This window comes from Neofelis nebulosa, chromosome 13, assembly GCF_028018385.1.
Source record: "Neofelis nebulosa isolate mNeoNeb1 chromosome 13, mNeoNeb1.pri, whole genome shotgun sequence".
NCBI classification, from domain to species: Eukaryota; Metazoa; Chordata; class Mammalia; order Carnivora; family Felidae; genus Neofelis; species Neofelis nebulosa.
This window is the reverse complement of record NC_080794.1, coordinates 48,518,001-48,537,855: the sequence shown is the minus strand read 5'-3', so window position 1 is coordinate 48,537,855 and position 19,855 is coordinate 48,518,001. Positions and strand designations below refer to the sequence as shown.

At 48.5% G+C, this 19,855-nt stretch overlaps 1 protein-coding gene across 4 annotated transcripts in view; it reads left to right on the top strand.

The window, feature by feature from the left end:
• GRID1 (glutamate ionotropic receptor delta type subunit 1) overlaps positions 1–19,355 on the top strand; it is a 703,858-nt gene extending 684,503 nt beyond the window's left edge. For 2 of the 4 annotated variants that reach the window (XM_058696896.1, XM_058696895.1), the window contains 3 exons: positions 448–614; positions 5,822–6,062; positions 16,320–19,355. In XM_058696896.1, the coding sequence (XP_058552879.1) occupies positions 448–614; positions 5,822–6,062; positions 16,320–16,748 (837 nt within the window). In that variant the 3' untranslated portion in view covers positions 16,749–19,355. Of the gene's footprint in view, positions 1–447; positions 615–5,821; positions 6,149–6,322; positions 6,414–16,319 lie in introns of all 4 variants that reach the window. The other 2 variants (XM_058696898.1, XM_058696897.1) reach the window with 2 other exon arrangements.
• The last annotated feature ends 500 nt before the right edge of the window (positions 19,356–19,855 follow it).

The following is a 19,855-nucleotide window of genomic DNA, read 5'->3' as shown; positions in this document are numbered from 1 at the left end:
CTAAATCTAGGGCCATCTTCCGCATTCACCCTAAGCAGGGCTCAGCCAGGTTCTAAGTAGAAATACTAACTGGGTGCTATTACACTCCCCCTAAATCTCTGAACAGAAAATCTCAATTCCCTGGGTCAGACTTCCTGCACTTTTGAAGGTGAGCCTGCTAATCTGAGAAATAGGTCCCTGCCATTGTGAGCAGGTGGCTAGCCTTAGAGCTCACCTACCACTCACCTTTCCTACCTCTCTGTGTGACGTGTGCTTTCCTGGAGCATACTGGAGATAGCATCACAGCCTTTTGTGTCTAAACACAGCGAGTGGCAAGCCAGTGGCTTGCTGTGCTGGCTTGTGGGCAGGGGATCGCATTGGAGGGTCCTGCAAATTTCATCACTGAGCTACTCGGTGCTCAAAACTGATACAGGCCTACCTGACTCCATGGTGATTTTGGTCTTTCAGGCAAAGAAGGGGAACTACGCCTTTTTGTGGGATGTGGCAGTGGTGGAGTACGCAGCCCTAACAGATGATGACTGCTCTGTGACTGTCATTGGCAACAGCGTCAGCAGCAAGGGCTACGGGATCGCCCTGCAGCACGGCAGCCCCTACAGGGACCTCTTCTCCCAGAGGTAGGCACCGTCAGCCAAGGGGGGCTTCGAGGATAAACTTCTCTTAGGAGGCAAGAGCCAACACAAGCTTGGTTCTTCCTCACGTGACCTCAGCCCTGATTGTACACCAGCACATGCTCCTCCATCCACCCCAACTAGTCCCATGCCAGCCGGGGATGACGAAGAGGAAGTATATGGTCCCATCTCATGAAGGTGCATAGTCTCGGTGGGAACTGTGATGCAGGCAGGCAATGCCAGCACAGGGAAGTAAGTACAATGGAGAGGCTATTCTAGAAGTGGAGGAGGGCAGAGGAAAACAGCTAATCAGAACCGGGAGGCCAGGGAGGGCACCTAAGGCCTGAAGGGTGAGTAGAAGGTAGCCAGATAGGCCCAGTAATTTAAAATTAAGTGAATAATTAATTGGATCTAAGAAGGGCCCAATACTTACTTATTATTATAAGTTTTAGGAAGTTCTAAAATTGGCTTTCAGTGGGAAAAGTCAGTGAGGGAAGAGTCAATGTGGTCTTGAAAAAAAGTGTGGTCAGAGAAGCAGATTGACTGCATATTCATGTGCACATGGGCTGAGGGGGCAGACGCTATCTGCTGGGGCAGGCAAGGGACCTGCCTCCTCCCCATCCTCCCCAGATCAGCCTCCTGGTAATTAATACTAGCAAATGGTAGGGGGAGGACCGGGGTAAGAGGGGAGGAGGGCTTTATAGGCCTGGGTATTCTAGCCCAAGCAAAGGCACATGGATACCCTCCACCAGAAGTGAAACATTGTGTCTAGTTTGTGTTGGCCTATTAAGCTTCCCATGTAATTTGCTGGTGGGAGTCCATCCCTTCTTGAGCCTGGTCTACTCTAGACCCTTGGGCATGATCAAGTTTCCAAGTGCTCAATCTGAACACCTGGCCAGCTTCCTTGAGAAAAAAAGTCTGTCATCAACACCCTGCTTTTACTGCCAGAAAACTTATCTTAGTCTTTGACTAGGGGTCTTGGCCTTACCAGACAAGGTGAAAGTGAGGAGCATTGGTGAGCTCAGTGGCCTGCTCACTGGGGCTCCTGTTCCTAAGGACATCTGTGCCTTGGGCCCATCACCCACACATGTCTGTGAGGTGACATCCTGGTGAGTGAAGAGGGCAGGACTAAGGAGCTTAGAGAGGAATCCCAAAGGACAGGCTATCTTGGTCCACCAAAATCCAAAATAGCAGATGTGTCCAAATGAAAAAGCTGGCATGGTACCCAGGCTTAGGGGCAACACCAGTTGACTGGTAAACACAGGCATCCCAGCACTGAGGATAATCCATTTGGAAGGGCGAGAGTTGTTAGAGGTCATTCATTTAACATCCTGAAGTTCAGAGAGGCTCACTCATCCAGCTCCTGGTAGAGTTGGGAGGAGAGTGCATATTAAGTCTCTGTGTTGCAGCCTCTCTTGGGCTGAAAGCATCCCCCCTCCCCTACCTGGGCAGATGGGTATCTACTTAGAAGGAACACTCTGACCTCAGGTCGTCAATGTACGACTGCCAGTGGTTCTTTGAGAGGCTCTCCGTTGTATGATGCCTACAGAACCGTGAGCTGCCTCTAGTTGGGGCATGCCTGAGAGGAGGGAGGGGGCAGATCCAGGAAACAACGCACTATGCCATTTACAGGGAAAAAAAGGCCTCACAGAAATCACAGATCCTGGTCTTACCTGGAACTGCTGTAACTTTCTTTCCCTTCATCCTGGAAACTAAGCTGTTTCCTTGAATATGGGTACACGCCCTTGCTTTGGCAGAGAACAGGTTCTATAGGCTGTGCCTTCTAAGTGTGTATGGCAGGGTTGAGTGCTGTAGCCTGTTTGTGGACCATGGCACGCAGGGCAGGCATTCAATAAATGTTTAACAACCTAATAGCCATTTATAGAGCACCTACTGTGTAGCAGGCTCCCCAACTATTAACCAGAGGAAAGCACCTGCAATTATATCTGTCTGGAAAATAGAACAACTGGCTTCAGGAAGTGGCTATTATCGCTCCGGCTTACTCATAAGCAGGAGTATAGATTATTATGGTGTGCATTAGTTTAGCCTCGTTCTAGGACTGATTTTGTGCCCGTGACTTGTTTTATCTTTCCTCTGTTGCTTATATGTTTAAATTTTCTTTTTGATTTGTTTGTTTTTACTTTATTCTATGTTTCCCTATAAACTGCCTTACATTCTTCCTGAAATAATATTGGGCATAAAAATGCATACAATTAAAAGGAGCAGGAAGAAGAGAAGCATCGGTAGAACTAAGCAGCCTGCCTGATGTTGCAGTCAGTGAGTGGAGGAGTAAAAATCAGACCCTACAGCTATGCTCTGGCCAGAGTTTCGTGGTCCCGTAGACCAGAACCTAACTCTCAGAGAGCCCGCTGACTGCACTTAGCAGCCTGATTATCTGGAAAGAGCATGGCCTCCCGGGTCAGCACGCCCCAGCTCTGAAGAATAATCTTGCCACTTTCTAATTGCAACCATGAACAAGTCATCTAGATGCCAAGCCTCAGGTCTTCAAGATGTAAAACTGATTCACTAAGAACTACTTTGCAGGCTGCTAGGAGGATTACAACAATGGGAAATGATCAGTCCCTACTATGTTCTCAATAAAAGGCAGTGCATATCAGTACTGGACTGGATAGGGCTGCTGGTCAGCATGGCCATCAGACTGTGCAAATTTTACCAGCTTTTATGGAGCTCTTATTACTTGCCATATCTTGAGCTGAGTGGTGCCCATGTGTCCCTTTTCCATTTTCCACAGTCATGCTGTGGTAGGAGTTGTTATGATCTCAGATTTTAGTAATAACAGCACTGAAATTGAGAGGTTGCATACCATGGCTAGTGTGATGGCACGGTCTGTGTTTGCATGATGTCCATCAGAGCAGAATCTGTGCTAAATACAAAGCTCTGCTGTCTCTCCTCAGCAAGCCATTAGTCTACCCACGAGTCTTCTCAAAGCCCTGAGATCCTGCATATCCAGCCCTGGGGTTCCTATAACTGCCAGGAGGCCCAGCTTATTCAGACCTGCCAGCATAGACTTAAATAGTGGCCTTTCAGCATGAACCAGTGGCCAGCTTCTGTAACATGTCCAGCGCCATACAGAGGTATGGGACACTGAAGCTGCCCAGGTGATCATGGGATGTGCCATGTGAGATATCTTGTGCTCAATGGCATACCAAACACAAGCCCAAGGCGCACAGGTGCACATGTCAATCATGCATTTATCTCAATGGCCAAGTCCCTGCAGGCACAGCGGCATATTAAGTCTTTTGTGCTGACTTGTGTCCTTGGCTCTTAACAGACATTATCTCATTATCTCACCATGGCCATTTTAGCTTAGATTAGTTTTCATGATTCAATTAATATATTCATACACATATTGATGCGGCCAACATCCATTGATGGCCCAAGTTGTGCCACCACTCTGCTTGCTCAGGAGAAACCATGGAGAGTAACACACAGCCCATCTTGAAGGATCTACTCACCTAGTGGGGTCGTGGATCTATCTTGCAAAGATGAGCCAGCCAAGGTTAAGCAGGAGCAAGTCACTTGTTCTGTCATACCCAGCTGAGATCTGGTGCCTCCATTCCCTGCTTCTTGTACCGAGCCAAGCTATTCACAGCCTATGAAAGGCCATGCTATGCTGGGTCCATGATGGTGAAAGGTCAGAGGACCCCCTCTGGGCTGTCACCTTCCCTCTCCAACAGCCACAGCCCATGCATGCATGCACAGCCCATAGACCTCAGCCTCAGCTTATGGTCACAGGTGGCCTGCAATGCAGGTCCAGGGCAGAGACTGCTCAACTGGACAGTTGGAAGTGAGCTTCTCCTGGCTGTACAGAACCACTTCTCCTGAACTGTGTACACCCAGAGAGCTGAGAATATGGGCTCAGAGAGGTCACAGCAGGTGTTATCACCTGGATATATCACCACGTACCAGGCTGAAAAAGTCTCCCTCCCCAGATGGAAAAGCTTGGGTATGAGGAGGCTGGGGACTACCAGATTCTACTAGCTCACTGTTCAGACCACTGGATTACAGAGGGAGTCCATAAAATGCCACAAGAAGGAAAACCACCATCCAAACACCTGCATGGGGACTACAGGAGCCCAGGGGTTTGCCCCACCTTGGTGATCAGGATGGAATCCAGACTCCCTCTCATACCCTCTCAGAACCGACATTCTCTGCTCTTCCTGCTTTAGCTTCTTCTCCCACCGTCTTCCTCTTCACCCATCACTCTTCAGCCTCTGTGGCCATATTTTAGCATCTCAGACATGCTGAGCACTTAGCCCAGACAAGACTTTCAAGCATGGCTGTAGTTTTTCCTTCTTGTTGAATGCCATCCCTGCCAACCACAAAGTGAATTTGGCAAGATATTTCACCTCTCTGTGCCTCCATTTCCTTCTGTATAAAAATAGGAGAATGGAAGGAACCATCTCAAAGGGTTGACATGACAATTAAACACTATCTGTCAAGCACTTAGCATATATCCTGGCACATAGAATGTGCCAGACAAGTGTGAGCTATTTGATGACTAACCTTCTTTCAGGTGGCAGCTTACCTGTCACTTCCTTGATGAGATCCGCCCTGTAACCCCCCTGGTCTGGACACCCACCCAGTGCACCATTTCTTAGCACCTGTACTTTCGTGGCATGGTATTGATCACAGCTTCGGTGTCCACATTGATTGCTCTAATTGTTTCAAGGTCCATGTATGTGTCTCTGGACTGCACCCTCAGCAGTGTTGAACATCACACATAGCGCAAGGCAGATACTCCTCAAACCGAATGAATGAATGAGTGATTTGGGGAATCCTGGTGGGAGAAACTTACAATGGATTGAAGGTTTAAAGAAAGCATTTTTGCAAGTCCACAGTCCAAATATTGCCTCATCCAGTTCTATATTTTCCTATTTTATCCCCAGAGCTTGCTCCCAGTCCCATGTGAAGGGTCCTTATGTGCTTGCTATTGAACTTTATCCATGGGCAGTGGTAGGAGGGGGGCATTGAGACTTTTAAGGAGAAAGACAAACCTGATGTGTATTTTGGGAAGAGCACTGTCTCACAGTGGGAGAATGGATTGGGGAGGGAAAAATTGGGACAGAATAAGAGCCACCACGGTTCAGCGTGGTCTGTGGAAGGGCCAGCATGGTGGGGAATGGGCCAAAGCCCCCATGACCACACTGATGAGGCCGGTGGCTGTGGCTCATGTGGATTGTATCTTGCAGGATCCTGGAATTGCAGGACACTGGGGACCTGGACGTGCTCAAGCAAAAGTGGTGGCCTCACATGGGCCGCTGTGACCTCACCAGCCACGCCAGTGCCCAGGCCGACGGCAAATCCCTCAAGCTGCACAGCTTCGCTGGGGTCTTCTGCATCCTGGCCATCGGCCTCCTCCTGGCCTGCCTGGTGGCTGCCCTGGAGTTGTGGTGGAACAGCAACCGGTGCCACCAGGAGACCCCCAAAGAGGTCCGTGCCCTGAGTCCTGCTTCTCCTTTCTGCATCCTAGAGGCAGGAGAGTCATACTGGGCCACTCGGCGGGCGGTTTTCTTCCAGTTAGTATTTACCGAAGTCACTTGTCTAGAGGCGGCAGTGTTTTATTTGGGGGGATGGTGTCATTGTTTTACTTTGATTTTAAAGCAAGAGAACAAATGTAGGGGATGTTTTTATGCTTGAACAAAGTGCCGAGGCACCAGCCATGGCCACTAAAGTCCTGTATTTATCTATAGAGCGGGTACAGCATGAGCAGCGCCAGAGAGCCCTTCCCCACCCTGCCCCGCCCATGTGCCTCCACCCTGACCTGGAGAGACCAACTGTAGGGTAAGAGAGGAGATCTCATTCCTTCTTGGTTCTCTTTGCCTTCACATCAAGGGCCACAGGGCTCTGCTCTTCCAGCATGCAAGTAGGGCCTGGCCCCCGCTTCCCCTCCCATCGCCCCTTCTCCCCTTCCCTTCCCCCTCCGTATAGGGCCCGGCCTTGCCCATGTTCCTCCAGGAACACCGAGCACAGGGAACTTTGTGGCTCTGTCCAGACTTCAAGTTCTGGCACAAAATCCCTCCTTATGTGTGCCAACCACAAGCTGATTCTTTCCACAACACTTCCTTCCGTTGGGGTTTTGTTCTTCTTTGAGTCCATTTTTTTATATGAAGCCTCCACCAAGGGACCCTGGAGCCAGTTCCCCTAAGGGAGGGTGGCAAGGAGTGCCATTTGGGGATGATCTGTGCCAGCGGAAACCTACACACAGGCAGGGAGACATAAGCCGAGCCACTGGATTGCAGGGCTGCCCCTCTGTGCTGCCTATACCTCAGCATTTTCTGAATTCTAATCAACAGATTATGTTGCTACAAACAGGTGTAAATTTCAAACAAGATGCAGCAAAGTAACCAGCGCCAAATCCAGAAAGGCAGTGTCGCCATGGCCACCATCTCTGCAGCGTGGAGAGACTGGTTGGCCATACCCCATATCAGTCTGTAATGGAGCGCCTGGCAAGGTGGGGGTGAGGACAGACTTTCCATTCATACCAGGCAGCAAGCTCTCTGTCATCAAACTTAGTTTTTGCTGGAAGGATCTTGCCATTTGATTCAGCATGTTGGAAATGTTCTGGGGACATCCATCTTCCTCATCTGCCTTCTGTGTGCTTCCCTGCAAGGAAGTGCAAAGTGGAAAAGGCCTGGGTCTCCCATGGCCTCAGTGCTTCTCTGGTCACCCCTGGGCCACGGGTGAGAAGGAAGGAGGAGACTTAAGGGAAAGCCACTGAAAGGAACAGTTAATGGTTCTGCTTGAACTTCTTTTGCTCCTGGAAATTTTTTTGTGAAGAAGTCATTGAGAGGGACTGTGAATTATTCCGATGAGTAGTTTTTAGGAAAGTCTGCATATATGTCCCCTTACCAGCCTCAAGTCTATATGTACAGAAGCCTCAGCATGTACCCAGGGTAGGGTGGTCCTGGAGCCATCCCCAGTGGGACAAGGGAAGACAAGATCCCATTGCATTCACTCTCCATATTGTTTGGTTTGGGTTTGTTTTTTTCCAGACCCAATCAGCCACAGCCTGACTTCTCAGTGCACATGCCCTTGGGTCAGGGGAGCAGGAGAGGCTCTCTGGGTGGGTGAGCATCTCCCTGTCATGGAAGTGCTGACCTGGGATGGCATGGGCAGAGTGGGTGCCCAGGAGAAACAGGCTCTGCCCTCCAGAATGTCCCGTATGAACTAGGTGCAGAGAGAGGCCATTCTTCCTTTGGACAGGGCATTCTCATCTGCTTCTGGTCATCATGTCCCTTCACATCCCCTAGTTTAGTGTTTAGTGACAAGCCTAGCCTGGGCAGCCAAAGTGAATGATTACTGTGTGTGTGTGTGTGTGTGTGTGTGTGTGTGTGTGAGAGAGAGAGAGAGAGAGAGAGAGAGAGAGAGAGAGAGAAGGGAGAGGGGAGAGGGGAGAGAGAGAGAAGGAGTGGTGAGGGGATTGATTTTTGGAGAGATATAGAAGGCAGACGTGAAAGAAATACAGAGAAAAGACCAGGAGACCAAGAAATGACCCAGCTGTGAGGAACAGCTCTCTTCTTGTCAGCAAAGCATTCTGTCTTCTCCTCTGGCTTCTGCATAAGCCCAGGATCTGAGGCATAAGAGAGAATGAAATACATTGGTCCTGCCTAGAAAATATGGAAGTTTCTGCACCTGCCCCCAACTTGCTTCCAGACAGGAATGAGGACCAGTGAAAAGACAGGTTGCAAAAGCATGGTAGCTGCCTTTCCTCCAGCCCCTTCTGGTGTTGCTATGGGTTGCATGATAGAAGAGGGAAATATTCCCCATCTTTTTTCTGTTTTTATGAGTTTCTGATTTTCAAATGAAATTTCTCCGTCTCTCTTCTTCCTTTCATAAATATATGCCTGTGGGGGAACAGTCCATGTCCCCAGGGGGCTTACCTCTGCAGGAGCAGATGTGGTAGAGAGGTTGACCAAAGCAGCCTCCATTGATCAAGGCTATTCTCAAGTGAGCAGAGGGTACCATGGATGTACTGAGGGGCACCCAGCCCAGCCTGGGGTCATAGGGAGGGCAGGGGTATCAGTTAGTGAAGAGCTCCTCCCAGTTAGTGAAGTGTTGAAGGGTTGGTACAGATCCTAGAGCTGGAGGTGAGATTGGAAGTTGCCTTTCGGGTAGGGTGAACAACACGGAGGTAAACAGTCATCACACCTCCTGGAGCTGTGGGGGCTGGAGTGTCGCCATCAGCAAGGGGATGTGAGTGGAGGACACTGGATCAGGGAGCAGGGACTTGCTCTAAGGGACTTGGATGTCAGGCCAAGTGGTTGAGCCCTCATCATGGAGGGAATAAGAACCAGGAGGGGGTTGAAACAACAGGATATTAGAAGCATATCTTTCAAACCTTCCACAAATATTAACGGTATTTAATCCAGAACCACTTTGTGTTACTGGTTGGCTGTGTTTTATGGAGCAGCATTCTCAATTAGGTGAGAGTGTCTGCTTTACCTTAGAATGCTTCATTTTGGGGCACTGGCTGTATTTCTTAAGAGCCAGAAACCTGTCTTTGGGTGTAGTTTAGTTGTGTTTAATGGCTTGTGCTGAGATGTCTTCAGACTTTAGACACCTACTTGAGGAAGAGTAGTAATGTGCGTTCAACCCCTTAATATTCATGTGGATTTGAGCTCGTATTTTTTCTAAGGAATCAGACTATTATGTAGTTACCCAGTGCAGGTGAGTGCAGCAGACTCTGTGGTTGCAGTAAAGAGCCACCCTCTAGATTTATGGGGGAAGTGGAGCCATTGCTCTAAGAATAAAATATTCATGAAATAAAGATGAGAACCGCACAAATGGGAGATGACATGAAGAGTGAGGGATGAATCATCCGTCACTGGGCTGGGAGCTTGGAATGTTTGTGCTTCCTGCCTTGCCTGCCCTCCCCACCCCGTCCCTGCTTCCGTCGCAGACAGGAGCTGACAGAGGCCAGGGTGGCCGGGCAGCAGCGGCAGAGTAGCAGCCGGTGGGCCAGCTGCTGTCTGTGTGGCCGGGAAGCACACGCCTGCTCTCCGTGGAGGATTTGTGGCAGGGGACACCCCCTTTGGCTCTGCACCCTTCTCTGCCTTCACTCCTCTGATGCTTCTTCCAACTCCATGTAGAGATTTTTCTCTCCTGTACCTTTCCCCTCTTCCTTTATGCCAGCCTCATGGGGTTGCTCTGAGGTTCAATGAGGGAAGGCATGGAAAGTGCCATAAGCGGCACCTGCCCATGGGACATGCTTGGCGAATGGTGGCCAAGGCCCTATTCCCTCCCAAGGACCTTGTGATGGGCAGTAAGGGGTGTGGGGAGGACAATTCACATCTTAGGGCACCTTCTCTGTGCCAGAAAGATTACATGTTATCTTCTTAACTCTCCTGATTGCCTTCAAGAGCATTGGAGGAAGACATCTTTGGCCCTAGAGAAATGAACAGCAGAATGGGCAGGGACAGAACTGGGATATGATTGCTGTGTCTGCCACTGGGCCTTCCATGGGGTGTGTGCAGGAGCAGGGGTTCCTGCCTGACATTTGCCAGAGGATTTGGGGAATTAAAAGTGTAGCTTGGGCTTTTTTCCTTGAGCCAGGATGCCGGCTCCTAGCGAGGCATTGACATCCTCTGCACCCCAGTTTGTCTCTTCAGCCACAAACTGAGTCTGGCCCAGTGGCTACACTCCTGATGTCAGACTTCTTAGCATGAGGGTAAGGATAGCAAGTGTGCATGTAAGCCCTTATCCCAGGAGCTATTAGCAAGAAGAGAGTGAATGCTTATCTTACACCAATGTGTATCTCAAAAGCAGCTCAGACATCACTCCCCTCCGTAAAATCTCCCCTGCTCACCTCTATGGGCTGCTTCCCTGGGTGTATGCACTCATGCTGGCTGATTCCAAATTGCTGCTAATGGTTTACTTGCCTCTCCCTGCTTGGAGTCTGTTGGCACTTCTCCACCTCCGCATTGCCATCACTTTGCCCAGTGTCTGGAACAGTGGAGCCTCTCGTTAAGAGGTGATGAATATAGCCGAAGTATTGAGCACCTTCTACATGCCAGGGACCAAGATGGATGCTTTACCAAGAACATTAGCTCATCTGGTAGTAGGAGCTCAAAAGTGTTTATCGAATGAATGAACCAGTCTGGGCTCCTATAAAGAAAACGTTATTAATGTTAAATTGTTGTGTAATCATTTCAGCTGGATCAATGACTTTCAGTTCTGGCTGCACATCAGAGGTGATTAATCCTGGAGGTTTTTAGAAATATAGGGGCGCCTGGGTGGCGCAGTCGGTTAAGCGTCCGACTTCAGCCAGGTCACGATCTCGCGGTCCGTGAGTTCGAGCCCCGCGTCAGGCTCTGGGCTGATGGCTCGGAGCCTGGAGCCTGTTTCCGATTCTGTGTCTCCCTCTCTCTCTGCCCCTCCCCCGTTCATGCTCTGTCTCTCTCTGTCCCAAAAATAAATAAAAAAAAATGTTGAAAAAAAAAAAAAAAAAAAAAAAAAAAAAAAAAGAAATACAGATGCTTGGGCTCCATTCCCCAAAGGGTCCTATTAGGTAGATCTGAACAATTGTAGTTTCTAAGAGCTCCACATGTGCTTCTGACATCCTGCCAAGGATGAAAACCACTGGTCTACACAATCCTCCCAAGGGGAAATTGGGAACACACAGCTTGGCATAGTTGGAAAGAGCCCAGGTTTTGGAGGCAGGTAGATATGGACTCTGATCCTGATACTCCACTTAGCATGAAGTAGTGTGACCTTGAGCGAATCTCTTCACCCTTAGCCTCAGTTCACCTCAGGTACACCTACTGCTACCACGTATGATGGGAGATGTCCATCAGCTCTCTCTTCTTTTTGCCCTCCCCTGTGGAATCTGTGACAGAATCCATCAGAACTCTTTCCCAGTGATGCTCTGAAAACTGTCCATCATCTCTTGAGACCACTTCATTAACTGCTCAATTTCTTTGCTCTTACCTAGCCACTACTTTCAGACCTCCAGACCAGTCCTTTAGGGCTGGGCAAGCCTTTAGAGCAACACTTAAGAAGTTCGTATTGATGGCGTTTCCCCCAGCCATTGGGTCTCATTTACAACCCGGTTGGTGTCAGTGGTAATGGGAGAACACCTCTACAACCATCCCAGTCAGGTGTGAAGTCCCCTGTCCCATTTTGTTCCTGCTCAACTTAAAGTAAAAGCCATTGGACACCAAACAAAGCCTGTTCTAACGAGTCCCATGTGTAACTGGCTGTTACATAGATGATAGTTTAGTTAATTACCATTTTCCAGTACGCTGAATTATTTCCACGTTGGTGAACAGCGGCTTAATTACAGAACTTTATCTCTCTGCAAGACAATGCCTGGGAGAGGGTCCCCAGTAACCTCTTTTGGTGCATCTGTCATCATGTTTAATATGAGGTGAGAAACACAGAGCTGGAATTCAGCCGGATTCATGGATAAATGCAGTCCGTGGATTTTATGTCATATTCAGGGATGTTTGACTAGGTCAGTTACCTACAGTAAATTAATGAAGACAGCAGCAAGTTTCCGTACGGTTGAACACCAAAAACTTGAGATAATGAGGATGTAAACTGATGTAGTTCACATAAAAAAGTCCATTATTTGAATTTGCATAACATAATAGAATGTCCCATTTTGTCTAAAATATAGATAATTATTCAAATCACTCCTGCCTCTTTCCTTGAGCAGGTGGATTATTTCTGCCTCCTCGTTCCTTGGCCGGGGACTACTGGAAATGACTTAGTGTGTGCTAAATCTGTGGCCCCAGGTGATCCAAGACGATGCTTCCAGGCTTTACCGTACAAGGTGGTTTTCTCCAGTTTTCTGCACTTCAGATCTGACCTCTAGACGGCGGAAGAAGCAGGCAGCTTAGAAATAGATTGGAGGCTCAAACAGACTACCTGTGTTGGGGGGTGGGGAGGCATTTTCGTAAGTTTTTCTCATTTTCTGTCCAGTTAAACAATCAAATATGGGCAGGTCACGATGCCATCTTGTTCTTCTGGGATTTGTTTTGTGTTGGAGCTAGCTACCAGCAGTAACAGAATTTGAATAGAATGATGTCCCACTGGTGCAGAGAGGATTAATTACTTCACTGCCATTTGGGGTGGGAAGGTCTCCCAGGAAAGTCTGTTCAGTTAGTGTGGATGTTTTCTCTGTGTCCTGACGTGGAAAGGTTATAGGCTAATGACTAACCTCAATTGGAAGCTGACACTCACTGCACAGCTTTACAGTCCTTGGAACTGCTTCGTTTGTCCTTAACTTGAGGCAAGAAGAAACATATATGGATTTAGGAAACTATATTCAAGCTCTTTCCTCCAAAAGTACTGATTCTCAGGTAATTGGGCTGTAGCCATACCTACGCTCTGGGCTGGTTTTTATTCTAGATACTTTGGTAGTACCAGATCAAGTCCTCACAGCTGTGATTATTATGCTAGATTGGTGCCTAGTCTCAACCACTTTTATAATTCCATCCCCTGAACCTCTTCTGCCTTAAACTTCCCGGGTGAAGGATTTCATCTCAGAGACCTCCTTTGTTCACATTTTTCTTCAGAGTATTTTGGGTTGTTGGTCTTCCCCCAAAGCTCTCCTGTTTTGTGGCCCTGGCATTCGATAGAGAGGGCTCCTTTCACTTTGTCCCCACTCTCAACTCTCTGCTTTCCTGTGGTCTTCTTGGACAGGAAGTTCTCCTTTCTCTATCTCTAGACCCCTGCAAAATCGGGAGCATCTTCTGAACACTTTCTGAGAAAAAGGGTCTTACCCTTTCTTTTAACTGCCAGAATGAACAGGACTGGGACCAAGATACTTGCCTTCCCCTCCAAATTAGTCCACTTTTAAATGTGACTTCATTGTGTCCCCAAAAGGATTATTAGAACCCTGGAAAGAAAATCTAAAGGAGGAAATGGTGAGATCATGCAACTAACCCATTCTTCCAACGATCCAGGTCCATTGGTCATCGGTTTTTCTTCAGTGGAAACTGAAGACTTTGCCAGCAGGGACAGCTGGCTATCAAGCCTTCTCCAAGCTTTGCTGTCTGCAAAGAGAAAGGAAGGTTCTATTATGAGACCCTAAAAGTTTCTGAAATTCTCTCTCAACTAATCCAGCTACCAGGATCTCTGATACTTGTCTTCTGCCCTTCCCATATTTTGAAATGAAAATAGCCTATAGATGCAGATATTTACCAACACAGCTGTGGCACTGAGTTTGGCCAGTGGAGATGACAGATTTATCTGTCCCAGAGTTTATCAGGGGCACACAGCAACCATGAGAAGGCTGGAGAAGCAGGATGGGTGGTGGGCAGGAGTCAGACTTGTCCAGAGAACCTGGGGGGTGGTGGCAAGATCTAGGAGGACAGTCATGGAGCAGAAAGTTTGTTGAAGTACTATTGCATTATTGGATGGACAGTCAACTCTTTTCTGTCTCTTTATCTCTTTGTTCAGGATTCAGTTCATTCCTATTGTCCTTGTTTGCATAGTGGTCCTTCGTCTTAGCTACAAGCGGGCAGGGCACCTTCCAAACTGTTATCCAGTGAGAAGTAATTCCCTCAAAGCAAACAGACCATGGTCTTAGGAAGGGATAATTGATGCTTGGTGGTCTTAAAACAGCCAGAGACTACTATAGCAGTTTAAAAAACTATTTAAAATGGTTTCATATGCAAGACTAACAACAAAGCAGATAAAACAGAAAGAAAAAGGCAAAGTTGTACAGAGCTGGATCAGCATGTTGTAAGGTAATTAAGAGAACTTGAATTTGGTGTCTTGTAGTTTTTTACAGCCTTAAAAGAGTCAGTGAAAGACATTGCATGCATTACATTTAGTCAGGTTAAGTCAAGGCCTGGTAGTCTCCAGCCACTTTCCCTGATTTTACCCAGGACACTTGCCACCCAGTGGTGTCCTCAACTTGGAGCTGGTTTCCCGGCATCAGTGAGCTGAGCTCAGCTGTGTGGGGCTTCCGATCCCTGGAATGTCAGCTCTGCCCATGGAGCTATGCCAGTGAATTCTGATGTTGTTCCATCTATGATATGGAGCCATGCCCCATAGTACCTTCCATCCTCAAATCAGTTGGCTTTCTTATTCTCAGGTCTCCTCTTGGCCTGGGATGAGTTTCTTATTTTCTTGTGGGGGGTGTCAGTTTTCTTTTTCTGTGAAAGGTTCTGGAAAAGGCAGAAGCCAATGTCTGACTACCAGTCTTGAGCTCAGCAGAGGTGTGGAGAGAGCAGTGGCCCTGCCTTCTCCACACCAGGGGCCACTGAGAAGAAGGAGTAAACTGCAGAGGCAACTTCCTTGCCTGAGGAAGGCTGAGTTGAGACTTCATGGGGGTTAGCAACCCATAGGAGAGGGGCATTCACACCAGCTACTCAGGGTGGCCTCTTCCTGGGAAAGATCCTCTCCCACCAGCCTCCTAGGAGCTCAGAACAGCCACTGGAATGGCCCCCTAGATTTGTGTGGTTCCTTCTTTTATCTTTTGAAAGCCTGTTGAGGGCCTTTACATCTGTGGTATTTCTAACTGCCCTATAAGATGGGCCCGGGACAGGCTCCTCTCTCTATTGTACGGATGTTACCATTAGACAGCCTGTGGTGTTCTATCTCAGAGCAGAGCTTTGACATGGTATTTCTCTAGGAGTTTGACATCAGGGAAGTATGGGTGGTAGGCATGGCCTTGCCTGTCACATTGGCACTCATGCTGCCTAAAAATAGGAGTGGAACTTTGAACCTCATTGGGGAGCTGGCATGGCTCCTTTGTGGACACCTGGTCTTATGCCCCACCTCACTGGGAACTGAGCAAATAGAGTACCTCATCTTTGTCTTTTAGGAGCTTTCAAGCAGTTTGGCCTCCTTGATTTATTTTGATATTGTAGACAAAACATCAAGTTATTTGAAGTGAATTTTATTCTCTTTCTTAAGCACACAAATAAACAAAACCATTTCCTTGCCACCATTTACATTATGGAGAAAGAGTCGAGTGTCAGGGTCACCCTCTTGGCTGTCTCTACATTCTTGATACCGGGAAAGTCATCTAAGCCCTGCAAAGACCCATTCTTCACCATCTCCACCATCTTCCTCATCCAGGAACCAGCCCCATGGGCCTTGGAGACAAGGACATGCCTGCTTGCTGGCATCTCTGGAGATGGAGAGAACAAGGGTTTTAGGGTGAGCCAGGCGCCCACTTCCTGCTTCAGCCTTCCCTTGCTGCCTCTGCCATTCACAAGGGTGGTGATTCCAGGGAGGTCACTGACCTTCCTGAACCCAAGCCTCCTTTTGTGTCTGATGGGGATGATCACATCAGGCCCTTTGAGCATTATGAACTCCGTGGTAAATACACAGGACACCCTGGGGGCTCAAGGACCAGTTCCTTTTATTCCCGCGGGAACTCCCTTCTCCTCCTTCTGTCTCTGCCAGTTCTTCAAGGCATCTTCTCGCAGGGGTTGCCTCTGAGTGTGACCGTGGTTCTAGGCCAAGTGAGGAGGGAAGGTACATGTTGCCAAGGCCTGCTTTCTGGGTCTTTGCTACCTTGGGGCAGTGTCCTAGGCCACCAGTTCCCAGATAACTGAAGTTCACCCAGATGTAGGTGAGGGGGTATGGGAGGAATGGGGGGGGGGCAGTGCTCACCTAGTGTCTACCAGGCTTAACATGCCTAGGGTCTCCAGGCCTCCCAGGGTTTGTAGAAAGCCAGCCTTGGCTCATGTGAGGGCTTGGCCTGACCTTCCTGTGCTTTCCCTCCAGGACAAAGAAGTGAATTTGGAGCAGGTTCACCGGCGCATGAACAGTCTAATGGATGAAGACATTGCTCACAAGCAGATTTCCCCAGCGTCCATTGAGCTTTCGGCCCTGGAGATGGGGGGCCTGGCTCCCAGCCAAGCCTTGGAGCCGACGCGAGAGTACCAGAACACACAGCTCTCGGTCAGCACTTTTCTGCCAGAGCAAAGCAGCCACGGCCCCAGCCGGACACTCTCGTCAGGGCCTAGCAGCAATCTGCCGCTGCCCCTCAGCAGCTCGGCCACCATGCCCTCCATGCAGTGCAAACACAGGTCGCCCAATGGGGGGCTATTCCGCCAGAGCCCGGTGAAGACCCCCATCCCCATGTCCTTCCAGCCTGTGCCGGGAGGCGTCCTTCCAGAGGCCTTGGACACCTCCCATGGCACCTCCATCTGACCGCGCCGCCTGCCCTCCCGCCCGCCCATCCACCCACCCGACCAGCAGAGCTTTTTAATACAAGAAAACAACAACACAAACCACACACACGTGCACACACACACACACACACACACACACAAAGACTCTTTCATTTTTCTTGTACATATGTGTAAATAATGACAGAATGGAGTGGGGTAAAAGTGTATTTTGAATATTCCCAATTTTCGAAGTCAGTAAAAAAAAACCACAAAAACTGTATGAATGACTTTGTAAATTTTGTTCTATATGAATAAAAAGGCAAATTACTTGTGATCATTCTGAAGTGCCAAAGAAGCCCCCTGTTCCTGGGCCTTTCTGAAGGCAGGAGGGGTGATCAGATAAGAAGCCCCTTCCTGCCGGGGGAGAGGGAAAGATAAGCAGCCAGTCCCTTTAGAGGAGCCCCAAATGCTGCTTGTTGCTATGTCCCATGGTTTCCTGCCAAGTTCCTCTGCTCCTGGCCCTTGGTTCCTCTTTAATCCTCTCGGGTAGATAAACAGTGAGCCAGCATTGGTCTGACCCCAGGCCACAGGGCTATATGGTGATCAGCTGTTCCTGTCAGCCTGGGACTTAGGAGACTTCCGGAACCTGGGGAGTCCTCTTGTTCACCCACTGCATGACACAGTGTGCAGTGGGCCCAAGAGAAGCACCCACAATGAGGCGACCATCTCTGAGGGCTTTGATGCTGACATGCTCTAGGGTCATACTATTGGCCTTGTGTTTTTTTGCTTTCTTTTCCTAATTAGAAGAATCAACAAGTGATAGAATGTGGGAGAAGGCAGGTAGGCTCCATCATTGCCTTGGGAGGCTTGGCAGTGGTGGGCTTGTCCTTGTCCATGGGGATAGAGAAATGCTAGCTGTAGTGTGTGGACCAGGTGAGGTGGTGAGACCAGGCAGAGGGAGAATAACCCCTGGGATTTGTGACCTGTGGTTTCGGGTCAAAGGGTTATGGTGGAGGAGTGGAGGGAGGTGCCCTAGGTGAGCAGACCAGTACTCTAGGCGGTGGGCAGTGCTGGGAATAGTTTGTTCAGATAGGAAGGAGCCTTGGCTCCTAGAGAAGGAGCAGCAGAACTTGGTGTGATGTAAACACAAGTGACTCTTCATCACCCAGGGAACTAACTCCAGAATTAAAAGGATGTCTCCAGGTCCGAAACCCTGCAGGCAGTCTGCCAAATGGGGCCAGAACACAGTGTGAGGCCTTACTCCCTGCTTTGCCCCCTTCTCCAGACAAGAAGCCTTCAAGCGGTGATCCAGCCAATAGGCAGGGGCCCCTCTCACTGAGATTCCCAGGATTATCCCCAAGCTAAGGAACCTACTGGTAGCTCTGTTCCTTAAGGCTAAGACAGCTAGATAGCCACGCCTCCCTCCCTTGTCTTTCTTGGGACAATTAAACCTTATAACCAGACAAAGAACCAGTAGGAGCAGAGCAGTTTGAGTAATCTGAGCTGACGACAAAGGTGATTCTGCTCTCCTAACCTGCCAGGATGGTGCACACAGCCCACATTGGGCACCAAGAGGGCTGGGCTCCCCTCCCCATCCCTGGCTGGGCAGTCATCAGGGAGCTGAGAGCCCATCTGTGGTCATGGAACAATACAAAGACTATTGACTGCATCTCCTATAGCCTTGTAGAGTTGCTCCAGAGGTGTATTTATGAGGGTGATAACTAGCCCCGGATTGATTTCTTTCCTGAAGTCCTGACTGACATGATTGAGCAGAAAGGAACGGCGGCATCACATAGTCAGCTAAAAGCACCCTGGAGAGGAGAGTGTTTATAATTATGTTATTTATCTCTGGATGCTGAGAATGGCCTGATGTTAGCGCTCCCCAGACAATCCATTGACATTTCTCCAATCAGAGCGTGGAGAACCAGGAGCTGGGTGCATGCGCATAGTGAAGCCTAGGTGGGCGACAGTTACCCTGAGGAAGAGCAGGCTTCATTTTCTTTCCATCAGCACTTTGGGGGGCCCTGCCCTGGATGGTCAGTTTTTCATATATATCTATTTTTTTAATCAAATTCTGGTCTCACTGCCTTATCTCACTCCCAAGTCTGTTTTTTCCTGAGATGATCTGTCTTCTGGGGTACGCCATGGATGTCTTCTTGGACAGCTTTGCTTAGAGTGGGTATAAGGGAGAGGAGAGAGATGGCAGGTGTGTGTGTGTGTGTGTGTGGGTGGGTGTGGGTGTGTGCATGTGTGTGTGTGTGTGTGTGTGTGTGTGAGAGAGAGAGAGAGAGAGAGAGAGAGAGTATACCTTTGAGGAAAAGGCATCCTGCTTATTAAAAAAAAAAATCCTTAACACCTCATGGTGTTATTTATTCTTCACCATGTTTATGTTATTTTTTAAATTTCCTACCCTTGGCATGAGGGGAAATGATTGATATTCAAGTAAGTTCTCAAAAAAAAAAATCCCAACTCAGATTTCTGTGTCAGCTCAGAATGTATCTTTTTTTCATGCTTTGCTCTTTGGATTTATAACTCTGTTTAGACTATTCCATACATTTTAGGTATATTTTGTGCCTTCAGACACTGCAAATAATAATCAGCATTTGGATTAAAGTTGTTTAATAATAAAACTTGACTTTGCTCCCTACCCTCTTCTTCTCTTCGGTGAAGAAATGCTATCTGCTTGTTCCCAGGGAATGCTGTGGTCATGAGCTGAGTTCTGTCCTATTGGCATGGGCAGTGGTGAGAGAGACTTCTCTGACCAAGTGAGTCTCAGACATGCCTGGGGGTGGAGGCACACCCTCCTTACCCGGTATATGTCCAGAGTCCCTCCATATCAACCAGGGGGCAACGTGAGGGACAGGCTGAGAAACAATTCTAATTTTCGGTTAACCTAACAATTTCCTGTAAAATGTGAGTTATTAGAAAACTCATGGGAGAGAATTTATCCATACTGCATGGAGAAGTGCTCCCATGGCCTTGTGGAGTGAATGACTTCTTAACTGTCAGTTGACTTTGTTTCCTCTCTCATCCCTACACTTCCTCTGACCTCAGATAAGTTGTTTCTCTGTGCTTAGGCCTAAGGGCTAAGGGACTGTCATTGTTTGAGGGACCATGGCATGGCTTTTCAATAGCCAACCCTCAGAG